General features: G+C 39.6%; 2 protein-coding genes across 4 annotated transcripts; both read right to left on the reverse strand.

Annotated features, from left to right (window-relative positions):
• Window positions 1-12,084: 12,084 nt before the first annotated feature.
• Window positions 12,085-17,950, reverse strand: LOC101157015 (gap junction alpha-3 protein). 3 transcript variants are annotated; one of them, XM_011489442.3, is made up of 4 exons: window positions 17,628-17,950; window positions 17,084-17,145; window positions 15,323-15,820; window positions 12,085-14,995 (listed from the first exon to the last, which is right to left on the reverse strand). In XM_011489442.3, the coding sequence occupies exons 3-4, from the start codon at window positions 15,783-15,785 to the stop codon at window positions 14,394-14,396; spliced, it is 1,065 nt and encodes a 354-aa protein (XP_011487744.1). In that variant the 5' UTR covers window positions 15,786-15,820; window positions 17,084-17,145; window positions 17,628-17,950; the 3' UTR covers window positions 12,085-14,393. The 3 variants fall into 3 exon arrangements, with proteins under 3 accessions (XP_011487744.1, XP_011487742.1, XP_011487743.1); XM_011489440.3 differs by having other exon boundaries at window positions 12,085-15,820; XM_011489441.3 differs by lacking the exons at window positions 17,084-17,145; window positions 17,628-17,950 and adding an exon at window positions 15,923-16,473 and having other exon boundaries at window positions 12,085-15,820.
• A 348-nt stretch (window positions 17,951-18,298) lies between these two features.
• Window positions 18,299-22,182, reverse strand: LOC101164194 (gap junction beta-2 protein). The gene is made up of 2 exons (XM_004081622.4): window positions 22,007-22,182; window positions 18,299-21,454 (listed from the first exon to the last, which is right to left on the reverse strand). Exon 2 carries the CDS (start codon window positions 21,420-21,422, stop codon window positions 20,610-20,612), a length of 813 nt encoding a protein of 270 aa, XP_004081670.1. The 5' UTR covers window positions 21,423-21,454; window positions 22,007-22,182; the 3' UTR covers window positions 18,299-20,609.
• Between the last annotated feature and the right edge of the window lie 447 nt (window positions 22,183-22,629).

The raw sequence follows: 22,629 nt of genomic DNA on the forward strand, positions 1-22,629 counted from the left end.
TTTTCCTAAAGTGATGAAGGAGAAGTTTTTTTCTACTCTTTTGTCATAAAACTTTTATCAGTTTATTAAAGTTTGCAGATGTTTTTTAAAGCATAACTTTTTAAAAGCCTTTTTAATGATCTCTGTAATAGAAAAGATTTCAATTGAACTTTTTATTTTTCAGATCAGACAATCAAAAGTGTGCAGTTATTGAGCCCATATCACCATACCTCCACCATTTAGTTTAGGAGTTGATGTTGTAGTTTTTATTTAATGTTTCTTTCACTTTTGTCAGTATGCATTATCATTCCTATTTGTGTTAAAGATGTTTTTTGTGCAGCTTTGTGGTTTGCTCACCTAAATTTTTTTAATGAGAAACAGTGTCAAGTTTTTAGGATATAGACTTCTGCTTTCTAACTGAATATTAACTGAGACCTGCAAGGTAAGTCATGAAGGTGTGAAGTATTTGCTGGAGTAAAATAGATGTTTCTCTATTTTCTGGATTGATATGAAAATATTTTTGATATGTGGAGGAACTTTAAATAGTGTAAAAATTGCATTTTTGCAGATTAAGACATGATAAAACTACCATCAAGATCAAGAAATCCAGTGGATTTATGACTGTGGTTTATATAAGGAGTAGTAAAGAAAGTAAAGAAATTCTTTGCAAATGATGAACTTCTACATAATTTCTGCAATAAAAACTGATAAATTACATCATTTTATTGCATGTGTAAATTATAAAGTTTTTCATATATTTGCGGGGTTTTTGTTGTTGTTTTTTGTTGCCTCCAAACTCTTGCTAAGATATAAAAAGAGTCTTGATGCGATATAGCTTTTGAATAAAGCTTCAGTGTTTTCCTTTTTGTCAGGGAAGTTTCCCTCATTTACAAAGACTAAGGACTGTCGTGTGGAAATCAAGAGGAATTCAGGATTACGTTTTTGTAGCAGAATAATGTTGTTTTTGTTTATTTCTAGCGTTAGAGTTTTGGATTTGTTGATCAGAGGCCCTCTTGTCTTTCTCCCAGCGGGAGGCGCTACATCCTCGCCATTTACTCATTGCAGGAAATGTTGGGCTTTCTCGATCTCCTGCTTCATTGGCCTCACTCAGGCACGTAAACACAACATCCATCTTCATCATCCTCCTGCTGCCTCCGTTTCAAGTTCTGCACTCTCTGACGTCAAACATTCTTCTCAAAACATCCCCCCCCCCATGCAAGCAGAAATTTTAAAAATACGTTTCCCACTTTAAGACAAAAAAAACCCTAAAACAATCCTTTCTTTTTATTTGCTCAGAGCTGGGGTGCACATATGGATGCGCGGAGGTAGAAAAACACAGTGACAAAACCCAATTTTTTGAAGAGGCCAGCTTTTTTCTTTCTCTGCTCTCTGCCAGAGTTGGCCAGACTCCAGTAACTTGTCCCATTGACCTAAAGCTAAAATGTCCCTGCGCTCCCACACCGCCGGGCTTGCGAGAGAGCGTGGCGGGTGTAAAAACATTTTTTCCCCCTGGTGGTTTTTTTTTTGTTTGAGCTCAATCCCCAGTTCTTTCAGGGGGCATAAAGAAAGCGCTGCGCTCAGCAGGGTCAAGTGGGCGAGGCCTGGGGGTAGACTATAGGTAGCGATTAGGGCCTCTGATGTGCAATGAATCCTCTTCCAATCACATGATATGAACTAATGTCTCCATCTAATGATAATAGAACAGCAGCTGGGAGGGAAGGGCCCCTGTGCAGCTGCAGGGAGGACGAAAGGGCAACAACAAACCACATTTCTCAGGTTGAGAAGTGAGCTGCAGCTTTTCATTTACTGCTCTTACAGGAAGCATGAATATTAACAGTTTCCCAGACTGAGGATGACATAGAGACAGAGGGGAAACCTTGGCTTGTGCTGATGGGTTCAGGGTGGGGGAGTTAGGATTAGGTTAAATTTAAGAATGCCTGACCCTATTTGGTAAACTATAGTGGAGGAGCGAGTGCAGGATTCCTGTCATCGCTGTCACCTAACTCATCTTTTTCTTTTTTTTAACTTCTCACTGCCACCATGGAGTCTGCACCCACATCTCTGCACACAGGAAGCCAGCCATAGCAGACCTGAACCCCCTTCTTTCAAACCTGATCCAGTCTCGATCCTGAAACACACCCAAGCATTGATTTTTGAGATTTGAAAGCTTCTTCAGACATTCTTAGCCTCTTTTTATTTTACTGCCCAAAGGGAGGCGAGTGGTCACAGAGTGACTGCGTGAAGAGCCAGATTCACATCCTCTCTGCATGAGCGATACCAGCACAGCACTCTCAGCTGAAGACAGGAGAATCACACTTCCCCTCTTCCGTGTTCTCTGCCCTCTTTTTAAAGGAACACGTGTTTTTCACATGTTCATCACATCAGCTGCATTTTGGCCTCCACGTAAAAAACAATTGTCTTTTTCTGCAGTTATTCTAACTTGTGTTTATGTTTTAGGTGCTCACAGACAGTAAAAGGCCTGACTTTCTTTAGTACTTCCCTAAAGTAGGGAAATATTTACTACAGACAGCTTTGCACATCAACATTTTTTTTAATAAAAATTGTCAGTGTTAGTGGAGAGAATGAATAAAAAACTTCACTCAGATTTGAGATTTTTATGTCCTAGCAGGTTAGATGAAATTTTTTTGCTTTTAAAGTAAATCTAAATGAAGCTGCTGTCTTTCTTTCATTTTTTACAAGGTTTTCTGGCTTTTCATGCAGAAAAGTAAAATCAGAAAACGGATCACACTGCCAGTGGCAGGAAATTTGGATTAGTCCTGAAAACATTTTAAAACATTGAAAAACCGACCAGAAAACAGTTTTAACATCTAAACTCCCTGGCTTGCAAGTCTCTGTTGATTTAAGGAGGGTCTAAGGGCAGGGATGCCCAGTTTAGTTTAGGCTGTTTAGTTAGTTAAGTTTAGTATTCTCCTATTGAATTCTATGTATTCGCTATCCTTTTGATTTTATGTTTACTTTATAATTACCGGTACGAAGCCCATTGAGACGACTGTTGTTGTGATTTTTTAATTGAATTGAATTGAATTAAACTGCCAGTGGGGTTACTCAAGTGCAGAGATCTGCAACCTGGAGCTCTTGGAGCCATGAGGCTCCTTTACCACTTCCATGTCAGTCTTTGGTTAAAGAAAAACAAAGAAGTTTTTAATTTTGAAATGTACCTGTAAAACTAAAAAGCAGGTGAGTGGTAAAGTAAAAAAAAAGGAGCTTTTATTTTATTTAAGTAATTCACAAACAGTTGAAGGACAGTATGTATCACAAGTCAAACTAAAATATTTTGACTGATTTTTGAGTGCCTTGTACCACAGAAAATCAATTTCAGGTCAGTAAGCACAACCATAATGACGGCACACTGAATTATAAGGCAGATTTGCTATTTTTGAACAAATTCAAGGATTTTTTAAATGTGCTTTAAAGTAAAAAAAAGAAAATACAGGAAGGGTCATTTAATTATCTCTGGTTTCATTTTTGTTAGTTAGATTTACAAATCGTCTGAAATGCACCACAAATGGTAAATAAAAAAATTTAAATCACTGCTGGCATTGCACCTTGTACCACATTTGCTGCAATGAGATAACCTTATGTGAAACAGGGTGTCTTTTATTTTGAAAGGAAGTCATGTTAAGCTGTTTAAAAAATGATAAACAATTTCATATTTAGAAAAGAAAGGCATTTTTAAAAACGTTTTATTTATGCTAATAAAAACAACATTTTATTTCTATTCACCATAATAGTAACAATAAAATAAACATAAAGCAGTGTCTTTTTTTTCTATAGGGTGAAGTAAGATTGTATGGCTCCTACTGGGCTGTGAGAAATCGTCCTGAATGTATGAATGGCTCTTTAACCCTTGTGCTATCGTAGGCAGTTTGCCATTGGGAGTTGGGTCATCTAGACCCACTAGACAGTGCTCTGAACCTTCTTTCTTCAATGATTTGTGATCTTCACTGGTGTCCATTACATGAAATTACATGAAATCTTTCCACCTTTATCCACCTTTGCCATGGTAGGGAGAACACGTCAATGTAAGGGGGGGGTCATCTAAGATAGCACAAGGGTTAAACGTTGAAGGTTGCAGACCCCTGCACAAGTGCATTGTGGGTATCATACCGTGGCCTGACCTGCAGGTGTCCCCATAGAAATGACCTGCCACCTCACAACTGTCCTGATGCTATTTTGCCCTGCATGGCCCCTCCCTCAGTGGATGCACAGTCAAAACAGCCCTTTTGCACACAACCACACGCACGCACACACACGCACACACACACACACACAGGAGTGTTGCATGGTTACATCAATTACACATCAAGCATTTAAAAGAAGGCAGACACTGTTAGGGAGATTAACTGAATTAAAGGTCTGTGAGTGTTTGAATGACCTTTCAGAGACTGATCCTGCTGCATAACGCTGAGGGGTGAGAAAAGTTTACAATGGTTCATTAATTTCACAGATTTCACAAGACTTTGAATCAAATCACCAACGTGTCGAAATGAGATAAAGTTAAGAATTTTATCAACCAAAATATTTCCACATATCTTGCATGTAATACAGTATGTGTGATGCATCTAAAAACCCAGTGTTTTCATTTATTTGTTTAACCTCCAATTGTGGATTTCTTTTTAATTTAAAAGTTAGGATAAAACAAACTGAATGCATTAATTGTACTACAATAAACCAAATCTCCTTTTTAATTTCTTGTCCATCAGACACTTAGATTAGTTTAGGTTTAACAAATCACTGTCTGTCCAATAGCCAGTGGTCCGGAGTTGCAGAGACAAATTCATCACACTCCTGAAATACATAAAGAAGGTCTGAGGTATTTGTGCTGTGGGCTGAGTGTGAATTTGTTAGGCGATTAAAGGCTAAATTTAGCCTCCTGTCCGCTCTTAGCTGCAGACTGGTGACTCAGTGGTAGACTGCTGCTTTCTCTAGAAGTGGCTTTTCCACCATGGGGCCAAGTGGGATTTCACAGGGGCCAAAATGGATACAAAAATCAAAGCATTTAAAAAATCACATCAATGCATTTATTTCTCACCATGATCAGCATATGATTTTATTTAACCCTTGTGCTATCCTAGGCACTTTAACGTTGGGAGATGGGTCATCTAGACCCACTAGACAGTGCTCTGAACCTTTTTTCTTCAATGATTTGTGATCTTCACTGGTGTCCATGGATTACATGAAATCTTTCAACCTTTATCCACCTTTGTCATGGTAAGGAGAACACGTCAATGTAAGGATGGGGTCATCTAAGATAGCACAAGGGTTATCCACTGTAGCAAGAGCTACAAAGTTCGACTTTATTGTTTAAAAAATAAACTTTATTTCTGTTTTTGTCACCATTAAGCCATTTATTTATAACCAATTGTATTAAATATTTACAATAATTAAGTTATTATTTATGTTTTTATTGTGTTTCTGAATTCTGTTTCTATACAATTTTAATTTCAATTTACTTTAAACAGCAGCACATATAAGTTCCTTGCAAAATAAAACACATCCTGTATCAAATAAATAGATAACCATAATTATTTTTTTTAAAGCATTTGCATCATTACTTTGAGCCAAAGAGCCACAATGGATGGATAAAAGAGCCCCAGATCCTCAGGTTGTAGGCCTCTGGGTTAATTGGACAGAGCGAGTGGGACGTCACCCATAGAAAACGCTTTACCTCCGGCTCCAGCGAAATGAAGCCAAATCAGTCGCCATTTTTCCGCGATACGGGTGTCACCATATTGGAGCTACGTAAGTAAATGTTGACTGGTCCGAGTCGATCTGAGTCAGCGTTTCCATGGCAACTATTAGCTTGAGTAAGGCCACACGCTTTCCACTGAAAGCAGGCTTGGTCTGGGCCAGGGTGCATCACATGCGTTTATTGGAAAATCTGATTGATCAGTTTATAACATGAATAACCTGCTATAAAGAAAAAAACATCCTGAAAAAAACAACCATGATTAGCAAGAATATGTTAAGAAAAGGTATCAGAACAGGAATGGTTACGGTGACAACTATAATGACTAAGTAAAAGCTGCTTTGGCTTCTGGAGCCAGCAAGTACTTCCTATTTGGAATGCAAGGGGGGAGGGTCCAATTTCAGGCCTCCTTGTGAGCTACTGCCACGCTTGTTTTGCAGCCAACCCCTCTTCAGTAATTGCTGATTAGCTGGATTGAGTGATCCCAGTTTCTGTGATCTACTATTGACTGATCACACCTGATCCAGGTGACCAGTAATTACTGAAGCAGTGTTAGCTGCAAAACAAACAGAGCGGTAGCTCATGAGGTTCAGAGTTGAAGAACACTATACGCCACACAAAGCAGTTCCATTAATGACCACTGGAGGCAGGCATCCACTGGGAGCAATGTCTCATTGAAGTTGTAATGGTAAAAAGACCAAATCTACACCACTTCTAAACCTATGTGCAGAAGGGTTTTCATCACAAATGGGCTCACTTTCTACCTTTACTCTGTCCAACTCAACCGTCCTTTCAGGAACGGGTGGAATAGGTGGAGTAAAGTTTCCGTACCACAAGTTTTTTTTTAATCTTTAAAAATCTGATGGGGGACGTCAGAGCTGTGTGATGACCATATGTTTACATAGGTTTCACCCGCTTATATTTTCCACAGATGGTACCCTTTTTAGAAAACCACTGCTCGTCACTGTTTCCAAATATGAATTTGGAAAAAAAAAGGTTTCTATGAATATGATTCAGTTCCCAGTTAAAACACCAAAGCTACCACAAAATTCTTTAGCTTGAGGGATTTTTTCTTTCTCTTAAATTGGAAGGACCAAGCAGAAAAAGGAGACTGTTAGCAACTATCACTAGATATTGACCGAGGTAGACAAAATTGCAAACACAGTACTTGAAATATGATAAAACAACTGAAAAAAGGAACAAATGAGTATTATAGTACGTTGTACCCAAAAAATATACTAGAAGAGAAAAGAAACAGGAATAACCGGATAGAAAAACTTCTGTAATGGCTTAGCAGTGCCATGTTAAAAATAAAGTAAAACACAATTATTTTTTTTACGTCAACCTTCAAGCTTAGAAGCTGGAGAAAAATGTGTTACTTAAATAAAAAGACAAATAATATGTCCATGCTTTTAAGAAATAGATGTTGAATATTCTTCCAAATTGTTCAGAGCTTAAGTTTTATTGCATTGAAGCATTTTGGTGTCTGTTTAAAACTCAGTGGTTGTTTTATGAGTTCTGAAATCTTTATGATAAATAAAGAAAAATGCCTTGTTCTTTAACGATTTCTTTTAAACTTACATCTGTCGTTTTTCTGAGAACATTGACCTAAACTCAGAGGGAAGTTAAGGATCGAAACAAATCTCTGTGATATTTCTCACAAAGCATTATAAATTCTTGGTTTTTGTAACTGTTAGGAGTGTGTTTGTGGTCACAGTCTGATTCTCAGGTGAAAGACTCACGCACCCGTCTTACTTTAATTATTTCAGAACCTTGCTTTGAAGTGGGCCTGACTCAGCGTCAAAAGGGAATATTGGTTGCTGGAATGTAGAGGAGGAGGAAATTAGTGGTCGGGAGGTTGAAGATCAGAGTAGAACAAACAGGAAGCCAAGTGGCTGGAAAAACGGCCGAAAAAACAAATCATGACCTAAATTGAGTAGCTTTTCTTAGCAAAGTCAGAATAAGCCCAGTTAGGTTAATGCCTTTGAATAATCAAGCACGTTAGTAAAATTTGTTTGAGTCAATGTTTGTTTAAGAAAGCCATTAGTTCAAGAGGAACTGCAATTTTTCTTTTGCAGCCTTTAAAACAGTAAAAACGTCTCTAGTGAAGTTCAGTGCCCGCATGTTAACAGACATCTAATCTTACTGTCACACATAAGGTTGTCCTTCTTGTTTTTCTTTGTTTCATTTCTTATCACCAACACAGTAAAATGATTAATTACAATTTCTATTAAAAGACGTTAATTACAGCAAAACTAATGATAGTTTAGCTAAAAAGTTGTGTTTTCTTATAAATTTAAAAGAAGCCGAACTCTGCTGGATTTAGCACGTGAGATTCGTTCCAATACTCACCTATGGTCATGAGCTATGGGTCATGACCTAAAGAACGAGGTCCCAAATACAAGCGGCTGAAATGAGCTTCCTCCGTAGGGTGGCTGGGTGCTCCCTTAGAGATAGGGGGAGAAGCTCGGTCACTCGCGGAGAGCTTGGAGTAGAACTCCTTCTCCTCCACATCAACAGGAGCCAGTTGAGGTGGCTCGGGCATGTAGTCCGGATGCCTCCTGGACGCCTCCCTGGAGAGGTGTTCCAGGCATGTCCCACTGGGCGGAGGCCCCGGGGAAGACCCAGGACACGCTGGAGAGACTACGTCTCTCGGCTGGCCTGGAAACGCCTCGGGGTCCCCCCAGAGGAGCTGGAGGAAGTGGCTGGGGTGAGGGAAGTCTGGGCATCTCTATTTAGACTGCTGCCCCCGCGACCTGGTCCCGGATAAGCGAAAGGAAGATGGATGGATGGATGGAACCAACCGGTACTTCCTGTTTGTAACTCCAAGGTGGAGGATTTGGACTCACTGAGATATTCTGAATCATATGGGTTAAGGTTAGAGAGCAGGATGTTTGGGACTACATGGAAAGGGTTAGCTTATTCATTGAAGTAACAAAAGCATCTGCTTGTTTCTCAGCATTATTCTGGCAGACGACACTTGACCGAATTTGAGAATTAGGAACTTTTTATCTTGGGGGAACTGAAGAACGTTTAGGTCAAAGCTAACAGAGAAGTATTTAGCAGTAATATGCTAAAGTGAAGTAATTCAATAATAATTCTGGGGTGTTTGACCCTTGTGCTATCTTAGATGACCCCACCATTACATTGACGTGTTCTCCCTACCATGACAAAGGTGGATAAAGGTGGAAAGATTTCATGTAATCCATGGACACCAGTGAAGATCACAAATCATAGAAGAAAAAGGTTCAGCGCACTGTCTAGTGGGTCTAGATGACCCAACTCCCAATGTTAAAGTGCCTAGGATAGCACAAGGATTAAGTAGTCATAGAGGCCTAAAATCTCTCTTCGATTTGGTAGCTTGTAGTGTCATTAACTGACTAGTTACACCCACATAAGTAAAGCAGTTAATATTAAATGCTGTTTAAGCCTTAGTCACAACTGCCCTGTGGGCGAAAAATGGGCAAATCTGTACAGGGCATGCAGGTTGCCCACATGAAATTTTAAGGTCGCAGACCGCTCTGTAAGCCCAAATTTTCATGCACATTTTTATCTGCATTTATGCTGCAGGCAACAGGCTGTAGCAAACCTGTAAACAACTTGCAAGGGTAAGTAAGCGGAAGTGGGTTGATTTGATTTGATTGATTGGTTTATTTCATGCGTATGTATGGAGTTCCGTTTGTGTAAAAAATATGTTTTTGTTTTTGTCTAAGACTTGTCCAGTAGACATAGACAATGGACCAAAGGCATAGACAGTGAACACAAAAACATATTTTTGGAACAAACGGACCCTGTATGTGTAAACCTCAAGGGAACTGCAAGACACACCTGCGCTCCCTCCGCTGGCCAAAAACCTGCAACACCTGTACAGGTCAGCCCTGGTACGGGTAAATGTGACTAAAGTTTTAGTACTACAACCAACTGGAAATGTGTAAAAAGTTACATGTTTTGGACCAAGCTTTGAGCTCAGAGTAAAATGTGTGTTTGTACATCATAAACAGAAGTGTAAAAGCACTGGCACAGTAAAGCACTCATATATCCAATATTGTGCGTTTCTAATTTGCCTGTTAAATTATTTGGAATTGAGCTTACCATGACAACGTTGTCATTTATGGCCTTATCAAATTCAGACGATAATAATAACAGACAGATAATAATTTATTTATCCCCATCAGAAGAAATTCGGTTGTCTGGTACCCATCAGACACATCAATTAAAATCAAAAGTAAAATAAAAATAAATACTTAGAATGCTTCCCAAAAGATATTATAATGGGGTTTTTATTTAGGGGGTAATATAATTTTATCATTTGCAAATGTTGGATATTTGTTTGACTGTTAAATCATCTTTTTTGGTTTAAGCCAAGCCCTCACCTTCTGTTAACTGAATCTAAAGTCAACCCAGATAAAGCAAATGTTTGCGGTTTTTCAAATGACCACTGGGGGCTGGTTTCAGAGTTTTTTCTTTTGACTATCATGTTAAAAACTTAATTAAAGAACACCTATGAACAGCCTGTTTTCAAAAACGTATTGATGTTTATGTGTTTTATTTGGTAATCCTTATAGTTGCTTTGCCGTACCCACTGGTGGAATCTACAGAATGCAGGATTTATTTTAGCGCATGATCCATGGTCAGTTTTTGGAAGGACAAAGTTGGACTGGAGTAACGTCCAGTAAACATTTACCATTTTCAGTTTGCAAACCAACACTGATTTCACAGCACAATAATGTGTTGTTAATGCTTTAGGGCAAAGTAACAAGCAATTATTCATTAACTAATTTTTACAAAAATTGTCTTTGAATTTATAATCTGGTTGGAAAAAACAAGGTTGAACCAGAGTATGACATTGATGTTAATGCTATTGTTACACTTTTGAAAGCTTTCTAAATATTTAAAAAACAAAGCTGACAACGATGAAGACCCACCACATCATCTAGACACGTTGGGTTTGTAGAAGCTGCATGAGATAAAAAAAAAGAAATGTTCCCAGGCTTTTTCCCCCCATACGACTTCCTCCAGGTCCTCTTGGGAATTCTTAGAAGCTGTGAGGTCAGCTGTGGACAAAGTACATCCTGGAACACATCTTAGGATGAAAATAAATACCTTTTTTTCTAGAATTGGTTTGTAGAACCACAAAAATAACGCAAAATACGATCTTTCATAATTAAATAGATCTATAACCTATAAATATCCAGTAATTACTATCTAACCGTTTTTCTAAACCCACTGAATCCCTTTCAAGGTCAATGGGTGCTGGAGCCACCCAGCTACTGTTGGGCAAAGACAGGGCACACCCTGAACAGGTTGCCAGTCTGTTGCAGGACACACACACACCTAGGTAGACTCTAGAGTCACCAATTGACATATGATGCATGTTTTTGGACATTGGAAGGAAAACGGTGTGCCTGGATAAAACCCACACATGCACGAGAAGAGCATGCAAACTCCACACAGAAAGGTCCCAGTTGGGATTCAAACTAGGACTTCTCACTGTCAGGTGGGAGTGCAAACCACTACACCAACTGCATCCAAAGGCTCTGTTTTATGTTTGGTTTCAGTTTGGACATTGGTTTTATGGATTGTCTTTCCTTTTTCTGTGCTCTTCTTTCTCTCCAAGCCTGCTGCATTCTAGATAAACTGCTGAGATTGTTGACCACTGCCAGTACCCAACTGACTGATGAGATTAGACAGGAGTCTTCATGAACCATGATGTTTGCAGATGACACTGTGATCTGTAGTGCGAGCATGGAGCAGGTGGAGAAATATCTACCCCTTGTGCTATCCTAGGCACTTCAACCTTGGGAGTTGGGTCATCTAGACCCACTGGACAGTGCGCTGAACCTTTTTTCTTCAATGATTTGTGATCTTCACTGGTGTCCATGGATTACATGAAATCTTTCCACCTTTATCCACCTTTGTCATGGTAGGAATAACACGTCAAAGTAAGGATGGGGTCATCTAAAATAGCACAAGGGCTAGATTCAGGTACGTCTTTGTTTTCCTCGACCGAACTGGCTCAAAACTGTATGTCTGGATAGCTCCATTATTGGTTGATATTTTTGCTGCACCTGTTATGTTAAGTTGGAGGTGTGGGGGGATGTAAGCTAGAGGGAGAGAGCATGTAAACAGAGTTCTAAGTGATTGGAGGGGAAGGGGGCATGGTCAACGGTCCTGCCCACAACTCAGAGATGAACTACTAATCAACTCCTACCGCTCTGCAGAAACTATGTTCTCAAAAACGAAACAGGTTTTTTGATTTAGGCCAAATATTTAATTTAAAGACCACTGGGAAGGTTTTTAAAATACATACAAAATGATAGTAGTAGGAAAGGAGTCGATTTCTATGTAACAACTATTTTTTACATAAAGCAATAATAAAAAGTAAGAAAATCAAGTATGGTACAAAAAATGTATTTATTAACACTTTGTAAACATTTGAGGTAAATGAACATTTACATCAACTTGTTCTCACAGAAGAATCATTCATTCACAAGGCACTTCTCTGCTTTAAGACAGCACTGAAAACTGGTTGTTGTGAGCATTTTATGATGGTTCCTACACCCAGAGGATTCAGTAGATCATGCTCTGCATGAAACAGGACAGTTCAGACAATTCACTGATACTGATGGGCCTTTGCACACTGCATCCTGTCAAGGCTGCAGGGTTAGGGAAGGGCCAGCTACCCAACTAACATTCTCCCAACTGTGCATGTTTTTTACCCTAAGTGTTGATGGGGAAGAACAGTCATTTTTATTTCATATTATTAAAAAGCCCTTTTACATCATCATCATCATCATCATCATCATCATCATCATCATCATCATCATGATTAGTCCTTCATTTGGACTGAAGATGCTCACGTATCCTTGTTAAAGCTACTGTTCTGTAACAAGCAATGTCATATTCAGTTAAGACTTAATTTGCCTTTGAGTGTCATGAGTTTGCACTTTGGCACCATCTTCTATATTTATGTCTCTAACAGAAATTTCAGAACAACACTTGTCCTCAAAAGTGCAAATTTCTCCCAGATTTTAGAATGTAAACTTCAGGATTCAAAAATAAAAGCGAATAGTTCCTTTCAGCTTTGTGTTGGCATCATTGCGTCTCCCCTGAAAGTCCTGAAAGCAGCTGTGGTCAGATAAAACACTTATGTGAGTACACATTCTCTTATAGTACCACAACACTATCACCCGGTGGGTGATAGTGTTTTCCACTTCAAAGTGGAAAATATGAGCAAATGTCTATTCTTTGGTTTACAATTTTAAAACAAAAAAGTATAAATGTAAAACTGTGCGGTTTAGAGTGTTCATGCATTAGTTAGGCACTTTTGTCTTTTCTTGAGTGTTTGAAACTGCAAATTAGTGTTAAATTGAGATTGTCAGGGTTGAGATTGACCAAATAGGACAGTAACACAAAACAGACAGAGCTGACCAGTCTAGTTATTTGCATAAGAGTTGTCTAAGTATCATAAACGCGACACAATAGAAAGAGTCAGGGCGCTGCTGCTTTGTGAAAGGTGAAGTGACAGCTGTGCTTTGTGTCATCAACGATTTGCAAACACAAACTGATACAAGTATGAGATTAAAAAATGGAATTATACTTTTTTATTTTTTAAATCACTTGTTGAATTATTGCATGTGCTCTTAAAATGTTATCTGGGGAAAGAAAAGTTTGCCACTCTGGGTCTTTACATGTGACTTTAAAGGGGATTTCTGGTTTAATGGTCAGCAACAGTTCTAAACATTTCATGATCAAGTACTGAGTGACTGCCTGTACAGGGAGCACCCCGAGTCTCTTAAAAGGATGGCTTCATTTTTAAGCTAAATCCGGTCAGAAAGCCTTATTTTGTTGACATTTGCTGACTGAAAAGCAACAGAGGCCGACATGAAGGGGATTCTATTCGCCTCACTTTTTCTTTTACTGACATGCTCATAAACAGCCAGGTGGATTCTGGGTCTCTCAGGAATGACCCCATCCAGCAATTGTAACCCTACTGCATCCCTGTTGCATCATTCTTATCATTCACTCCCAATCACAAATATTTATGCTCTTGGAAGTATAGCAAAATATTACAGGTCTAACTTTGGCACGTAAAGCAGTCGCTGAATGGTGGGCAAGTTGTCAAAAATAACCAAGAAAATAATAAATTAAATTTACTTTGATTGTGGATGATATACATTTGGCATAGCTACGAAACCTGCTTTGCAGAGGGTGAAAAAAACTCTATGTACATTAATTTCAGATTTTTGTGCTTATCCTGCATGTAATAAAAAAATAAGAATTTAACTATTTGACACTTGGTGGCTTTAAATTACAATAAATGTTCAATGTTCATTGAGAAGAAAAAAAAGCTAGGAAACATGGGGAGATCTCTTCCCTTAAAGTCAGCATGTTGTGGAAAGGTCTTCTTTTGAACATGAAACTGCATGACAACATTCCTAACTCCCTCTCACGAGTGCAGAATCCCCCAGAAAAAGAACTTTTGTCTCAGCAACTCACCAACAGCACTCAGTCAGAATTTCTGGGTTGGTGAAATCCTTTCACATCTGTTTCCTTTTATGCCTCTTATGTTCTTTTCTGTCAGTGTTCTTCTTGTTTTTGATTGATGAGAATGCTCGATTTAGTAATTTGGATTTACCTCTGAATGTGGGTGGGGTTGGAGGGACTAGGTTGTTTAAGAAGGAGGGTTTAGGAACAAAGATGTTTAGACAGCCAGGTCGCTCGGCCTGGTCCTGATGCTGCTGCTCTTGCTGGTGCGGCTGAGCCGTCGCGGGTCTGTGCGAACTGTTACTGGTGGCTCGTGCATCTCTACTGTAGTGGTGGTGATGTGGCCTTTTTCCTGCATGCTCCTCCCTGAACCCCAGATGTCTGCGTTGGAGGGAGAGCCGGGTCTGCCGCCACTGGTGGCTGCATCGCTGGTTGTGCTGCTGCTGGCATACAGCAGTGCAACAGTATCAGTTGACTGCTGCTGGTACTTGTTTTTGTTGCTGGTGGAGGAAGAGGCTGATGGAGATGGGGACGTGCCATTCATCTCCCGAGTCTGCTGCTCGGTGGCCAGGTTGGCCCAGTTCTGTTGTGTGGCCAGCCTGTGGTTATTGTTGTTGCTGATGTAGTAGTGGGAGGAGGGGGGGGCCTGGTGAATAGACTCCTCCTGGTGGAGAGCCTCCATTTCCTCTGCTGAGGACAAAGCAGCTGGGTCCATAGGTGGCAGGAAAGCTCCACTGCCCGCCGTCACATCTGTGTAGTTAGGAGGGTAGCTGAGGCTGGATGGGGCAGTTCTGGAAGCCGAGGCCAAACACTCTGGCTCTGCAATGTCAACATGGCGCAGCGACTCATGATAAGGGACAAACTTATTCCTCATTCCTTTTTTAACCTTCTTCCAGCCAAGGTGATAGATTTCTAACATATTCAGCAAAAGAGACACGCAAGCCACCACAAGCATAAATAAAATGAAAATGGTCTTTTCGGTTGGCCTGGATATGAAGCAGTCAACAGTGTTGGGGCAGGGCCAACGTGCACACTTGTACAGGGGCTTCAGATGGAAACCATAAAGGAAATACTGGCCTAAAATGAAACCCACTTCAAACAGGGTCTTAAAAATAATGTTGAACACATAAGTGCGCAGCAACGCACCTCTGATACGGATTTTGCCATGTTCATCCCTGATTGGGGGCTTTTCTTTCTTTCCACCTCCCCCTGCATCGTCACCGTTTCTATAAAGGAGTTCTTTCTCCTCATGGAACTTGTTTGCTTTGCGCATTTCTTCCTCCTTCTCTTTCCGCTTGTCCTCCATGCGGACGATGTGAAGCACGTGGCCCAGGTAGATGAGGGTCGGCGTGGAGACAAAGATGATCTGCAGCACCCAGAAGCGGATGTGCGAGATGGGGAAGGCCTCGTCGTAGCACACGTTCTCGCAACCAGGTTGTTGAGTGTTGCAGGTGAAGTCAGACTGCTCGTCACCCCAAACCTCTTCAGTCGCGGCCCCCAGCACCAGGATCCTGAAGACGAAGAGGACAGTCAGCCAGACCTTGCCGATGACTGTTGAGTGCTCCTGAGCGTTCTCCAGCAGCCGCCCCAGAAAGCTCCAGTCACCCATGCTTCAAGTTCTCAAGCCAATGAAGAAAGTACAGGCTGGAACACAAATGACAGGAAAGAACGACAAAGCAGAAAATCCGTTAGTACAAGAAGAAACCTGTGACCTCACATTTGTTATTACAGAGTGGAAGGCCTTACTCCAAGCTTAAAAACCCTACAAACGCACAAACAGCAGCAAGACTATGCTCGACATCCAGGGTGTCCGCACATATCTTTCGGATGAAATGCTTGGCAGGACATCTTTAAGTTAATTCGCCACCCAGATCAGTCAAGCCAGTCCAACATTTTTTGCCTCTAATCCAGACAGATAGTTTGCTTTAGCTGCTGGCCGTAGTACAGTTCAGGCCACCTGTGGCTCGGCCCCTCTCTCTCTGCCCCAGCGTCAGCCCTGTCTCTGTGTCTCACCTGCTCGCTCCCCTGCCCAGCAGGCATGTGCTGAGATCAACATTATTATGCTTGAAAACAGCATTTAGCAGAGATGGGGCTCTACTGTGGCACATGCACACACACACACAAATACCAGCATCCACACTCAACCCTCCCTTCCTTTCACCGTCGACTGTAAAACACAAAAACACTTACTGTACTATAACAGTAACACTGTAATGTATGTATGTATGTAACACTACAATAAACCATGGTAGCATTTATGCTCATTAAAAAGTTGAAATGTCTAAAATCCACCACTTTATATGAAAATATGGACAGAAAAGCTGTTCGAAAAAAGATTGTACAATATTTTATATAATTTACTTTTAGTTATTATGGTTTTTAAAGTATGAAAAAGAGGATTTAGGTTTTGGAGCCAATGACACTCTGTTAAAAAGAATTGTTCTGCTGAACCAAATTTTAAAAGCACCACATTCCAAAAATAAACACAAAGACCTTCTAGATTTATCAATGTGATCTTTTCTCTGCTTGAAAAAAAAACCTTCCAATTCTGGTTGCAAGATATTTCTTTCTTTAAATATGTAATATAGTGTTGTAGAGTTAGCCCTTAGACGCCCAAGTGTTAACTCCACGCCAAAGTGGGTTGATGTAAATATGCATCAAACCACTCTGGCTCCAAATTGACCTTAATTCAGTATCTACTTAAAAGGAAAAACGCAAGTGACATTTTTATTTCTTAAGTGGAAATATATTCAAGCACCAAGGGGTAAAGAACTCCATTTAAAACAAAAATTTTAATTTCAAATAAAGTTCCTCTTGCTTTTCAAGTCAAGAGATAAAGTTTATTTTAGCATGGATGTTTTTCAGAATACAATCATGGTAATAAAAGCCAAAAGAAAAGAAACTTACTAAAATATTCTTGTATTAAGAGTAATAAATCCATCGACTGAGTTTCACAACCTGTTTGACACCTGAAAGACAAAACAAATTGTCAAACAAATGGAAAAGGACATGTTTTTTTTCCTGTTTTGTCTTCTTTTTATACTTTTTCTTCATCCACAACAAATTATGCACCTCTTCAAATGAAATGTCAATTTATGTGAGTCTAAAAACCTCCAGTAAGATTATTTGCTTTTGTTTCATTTTTTAACCTAGAATATTTAGATTTATCTGACATTTTTCAGGACCGCTCCCTAAGAGAAGCACATCTGCAACAGTCAAAATATTTTTCCATTAACTTCTATAATTCATATAATACTGAATTACAAACTAAAGGTAAAAACTCATATATACCTGACTCACAATACTGTCACAAATTCCCTCAAGCGCCACTCAGGCCTTTCTGTTTTTAAAGCCACTTTAGTAAAACTGCAGCAATTCTTAACTCAGTGCGCAATTACTTTATTCCTATGGACGTGCAATTGAGAAGGATGTCACTGTTCATCCACCATACCTTTAAAGCGGGGATGTCATACTGTAACACGGAGAGGATCCGTCTGCCCTCACAGGTGACACGGTTGAAGAGCGCGTCCATCTCCCGGATCCGGTCTTTCTGCTCAGCAAACGCCTTCTTTTTTTCTGTGCTTCCCTACAAACAGAATTCATGCGCAAACTTCTCCACGCGCATGTTTTCTCGTGGGGAGAAGTTTTCCTTTTGCGCGCGGTATGACTTTTACTGTTTGTTTGGGTGTGTGTGGAGGCGGCGGTCAGAGATGGAGCGCGGGTGGAGCGCGGCTGCCAAACGTTTCAAGCCATGTCTGGACTGTCACATTTTGTGAGCATGCATGAGTGAGTCCATAAAAGTCATCAGGCTGTTCGGAGTGACACCACGCCCCTGCCAACCCCCCCCCCCCCCCCAACAGTTCCCAAACTGTGCGTAAAAGTTTCCTTAACGACCAGAAACTCCACCAGAATTAATTTTAGAAACTTCTCGCCTGTAAATGTGGCAACAACCAAAGTGTGATTATGGCACTCTGGAGCAGCACTTGACCCTTTCCAAATAAGATATGGAATCACTGAGATCCAACTTTAGGAAAACTTCAACTGAAAAGCAGCAAAGACGACATTAGAAATACAAAATTTTAGGTTTTTGTGACATAACAGTTTCATATATACACAAAACACACAAAAATGAGACATATTTTATTTTGTGTTGATTAAAGTAAAATATTTTAAAAAGACACAAGTTCAAAAGTGCAAAGTACTAAAAACATTGGTTGAAAACCCAAAGATTTCATTTAATCATATTTTTGCCCAGAAAGCAGAGTTTCTATCCCAAAGGTTTTAGGAGAGAAACAGACTATTAGATTGGTGAGATGTTTAGGGACGTTGTGTAAATACTATGACTGGTCATTCCAAAAAAACCAAAAACAATTAAGTCCAAATTAACAGCTGCTCAAAGAGGTCAAAGTTCAATGCATAGCATATACACATAATTCTGCAAATCACACAGTGTCCTCAAGAGCAAAACATTCAAGACAAGTGACATTTAGTCACAACATTCTTCTTTCTGCTAAGCTGCAAAAGCAGTTGCATAACATAAAGTACAGTACAGTCTTTATATAAAGTCAGGATTTACATGTCTGACAGCCCGGCCAGTCTCTGACACCAGCAGCTAGGATTTGTTTTTAATCACGCCAGCTTTATTTTTTAAGAAATACACAGATGTGACTGATCCAACTCTGCTATTCCTGGATGGACGGAGGACAAAGACTTTTTTTTATTTGAATTCAGTTATAGTAAAAGGCTGAGCACTGATTAGTGTTGGGTCTAAAATAAAACATGTGGAAAGCTGTTACAGCCATCTGGAGTGAGCACACGACGCAGGAACAAGACAGGTCCAAATGACAGAGCAGCACTTTAGCCTTAAGTCAGGAACAAACACGGGCACATCAAAGATTCACCCTTTAAATCAGCATTACATTTAGTTTGGCACATTTCTCATGTTTCAATTCTTCAATAAACTCTTTGAATTAAGATACAATAAATTGGGTCTTAGATTGGATAGAACTTTGTGTTTAAAAAAAGATTTAACACAGTTTAAACACTGGCAGAGACACCTTTCACCAGACCAGAATCATCTTATAGATTGTTATAGAATTGTAATAGTAAAAATACGAAGCATTAGTATAATTGTTTTTTTTTAAATGTAGTATTTTTTAAAGAAAAACATATTGAATACATGAAACCTAGACCTACAAACATTTTTCATAAAAATCAGACAGAAAAAAGAAACATTCATTTTAAAACAGCAGAAAAACAGCAGAATTTTTAAAATTATCAGCCCTATTCTGCTACAGTTAAAGAATAACTGAAATCAAACTGTCAGCTGTTATAAACTGCATGCTTCTGCATTTTACATCAAATGAACAGACTGTGAGGACGCCTTTTCCTGCTGAGGGATGTTTCGATCTCACCACCAGATGTCAGTATAGACTTCTTTCTATCTCTGAGCACAGCCAAATGGCCTGTTGATCAGAAAGTTGCCGGTGTCCCTGTTTGGGAGGAAGCAGTTTCTTCATCTTGTCCTAATGCATCTGTTGGAGCATTGGAAAACTTTTTAGGCCAATCATATGGTGGTCCTGAAGGGCAATTCAAGCCAAAGAAAATCACTTAATGCAAAAACACATTAAGGATCACAACGACAATAAAAGTTTTAAACAAATGAAACATAATTAAAATGAAAAGTTTCGGAAAACAAAAGCAATTTATAGGACTTTTTTTTTTAAACAGCAGGCAATAACAAACAGGGGAAAGGTAGGTATTAAGGGACATCACTGATTGGATGATGAGGTTTGATTTTTGATGTTTGAGTTTTTTCCAATGCCTGTATACTGATTAAAGTGTAACGAGTACAGTATTGTTTCATGGTAAATAACTTTAAAACTCAAACCTCATCAGCATAGCACCAACATTTTCCAGTCTGGGATTGTGTTTGGTTAGTTGACATTTTGATTTCTGGAAATCACTTGTTTTCCGAATCATTTCATTTTTATTTGTTTCATTTTATTTCTAATTTCATTTTTATTTCTAAAATGTAACATCTTTATATTATTATTATTTTTTTTTATTGTTGTGATCTTTAATATGTTTCTGCATTGAGTGATTTGCACTTAAGAGCCACCATACATTCAGATTGGACAGACTCATATCAGAACTGAATCAGTTCCACAGTCATACGAAAAAGGTAATTATTTACTATTTCATGCAGTTTTCACCAACTCTAGTTAATAAAGTGATGGATTTGTATGTTTGACCTGGATTAGTATTGAACAAACCGGGTTGAACTCTTTCAGAATAAAGGAGCATCAGCGGCTAAAACTCTTTTTAAAGATGCGGCTGATTCCCAGTGGAAACCTCACATCTTTTTTATCTGCTGTTTACACTAAGACCCATGATCTGAATCAAACTGTTGACACTAACTTTGAGGATGGAGCTACATTCCATCTCTCTCTTTACTTGTCAGCACTGTCTTGATGCTGGAAGAATCTGTGGAGGACGACAGCAGCATCTCATTTTTCTCGTTTTCCCGGGTTGCATTTTCAGTGTAACGTCGCTTCCTCTTTTTTGACCTCTCTGCACACCTTATGAGCGCTTTAACGATGAGGTAGCAAAGTTCAGCCACGTTCAGCATCATGCAGATGGAAGATGAAGCCACCATGAAGATGGTGAAGACAGTCTTTTCTGTTGGCCTGGAGATGAAGCAGTCCACCTTGTTAGGACAAGGCCACTGTTCACACTTCACAAGGCGGGGCATGTGGAAGCCATCGTAGACAAAGTATAAAGCATACATGAACCCGCCTTCAAAGATGAGCCTAAAGAAAAGGCTGCAGGTGTAAGTCCACCACAGAGGACCTGTGATGGGTAGTCGCTTCCTCTTGAGTGTCTCAAGGTCTGTATTGGACATATTTTCTGTGCCATTGGAGGCCAACATGGTCCTCTTATCCCCACGTTTCCTGTAGGCAACATGCATTGCAACAAGCAGGGCTGGTGTGGAGACAAAGATGAGCTGCAGGCACCACAGGCGGATGTGCGACACAGGAAAGAAGTGGTCATAGCAGACATTTTTACATCCAGGCTGCTGTGTGTTGCAGGTGAAGTCCGACTGCTCGTCCCCCCAAACGCTCTCTGCAGCCAGAACCAGGATTGTAATGCGGAAGATGAAAAGAACAGACAACCAGATCTTCCCCAAACTGGTGGAGTGTTTGTTGACACCACCCAACAGGGTGTAGAGCTTATCCCAACTCATTCTGAGACCATGAATGTGCACTGAAATCAAGACTGAAAAAGAGAAAACATCAGCGTTCTTAATTCCTGCTTACACGTCGAAGAGACTTTTCAACACCAACATGTGATGAGTCCTGAGACATGGATGTCATTAAAGGGAGGTAAGACAAACAAACTCCAAAACAGAGGAGAGAAGACATAAATTGTACTTAAACTCACTTTGAGATTTTTGTTTCACAAAACTTAAATTTAATTGATCCAAAAAGACGCGGTGCTGGCAAAACTATAAAAATCAAGTTTAAACTACTTCAAAGTCAAAAAAGTTATCTAAATAAATCATCAGATCTACATAACATTCAAAAACACTGATTTATAATAATCCGAGTTGAATCTGTGGAAATCTTGGAATAAAATAATCAGCAAAGTTCTCTAAAATCGCCAAAATTCTCACAAATATCATTTTATGAACAAGTTTCCATTTCTTGTTTTTAATTAAATTGACACACATATAACTAAGTCATTTTAAATGGCGATTTGTGACCAATACAGAGCAACAGAAACGAACTGAGGGAATCTGAAAAAGCACAAAGGGGTTACCTAACTCACCTGACTGAAGATTATATCCAGACAGGAAGTACTTATCAAATCTCCATAAAGAGAAAACACAAACAATCCTCAGTGACTTTTGTGCAGAATCTGTGTGAGCAGCTGTAGATAGGAGCTCGGTCTGCTGTCTGCGCTCCCGTTCAGCGGAGACGCACCTGTATCAGCGGAGGTTCATCGAACTCCTTTCAGCAGACGGAGAGGGAGGGGTGTGGTTTAGGGCGGGGCTCTTCACGCCTCTTCAGGTGCTTTTCAGGTTTGGCATTTTCTCTTGCAACCCCTGAATCATTTTTCCAGGAACTGAGTTGTCGTTGTTCCATTAAATCTTAAAGGTTTTATGCAATTGTTCAAACACAAAATTGATTTGTTAATTTTGTTTTCCAAATGAAAATTCCGTTTTTGGTGGGTTTAACATGTTATTGTGGCATTTTCCTAAAAATAAGGGCATGCAGTATATGAACAAAATTAAGCTCAAATTGCATTCAGAGCATTTCTTTATGGTGAATCGGGAACTAGGGGGAAAAATACAGTTTGAAAACCTAGTAAGTGTGATGTACAAGTTCCTATGGCAAGCCACAGGCTCGCTGCTTTGCTCCATTTTGATGGATCGACTTGCAGAAGACTAG

The sequence above is a fragment of the Oryzias latipes genome, chromosome 21, assembly GCF_002234675.1.
Source record: "Oryzias latipes chromosome 21, ASM223467v1".
Taxonomy (NCBI): domain Eukaryota; kingdom Metazoa; phylum Chordata; class Actinopteri; order Beloniformes; family Adrianichthyidae; genus Oryzias; species Oryzias latipes.

Excerpts from the sequence above, each read along its gene's own strand:
- LOC101157015 (XM_011489440.3), bottom strand. The coding sequence starts at position 15,785 with ATGGGTGACTGGAGCTTTCTGGGGCGGCTGCTGGAGAACGCTCAGGAG.
- LOC101164194 (XM_004081622.4), bottom strand. The coding sequence starts at position 21,422 with ATGAGTTGGGATAAGCTCTACACCCTGTTGGGTGGTGTCAACAAACAC.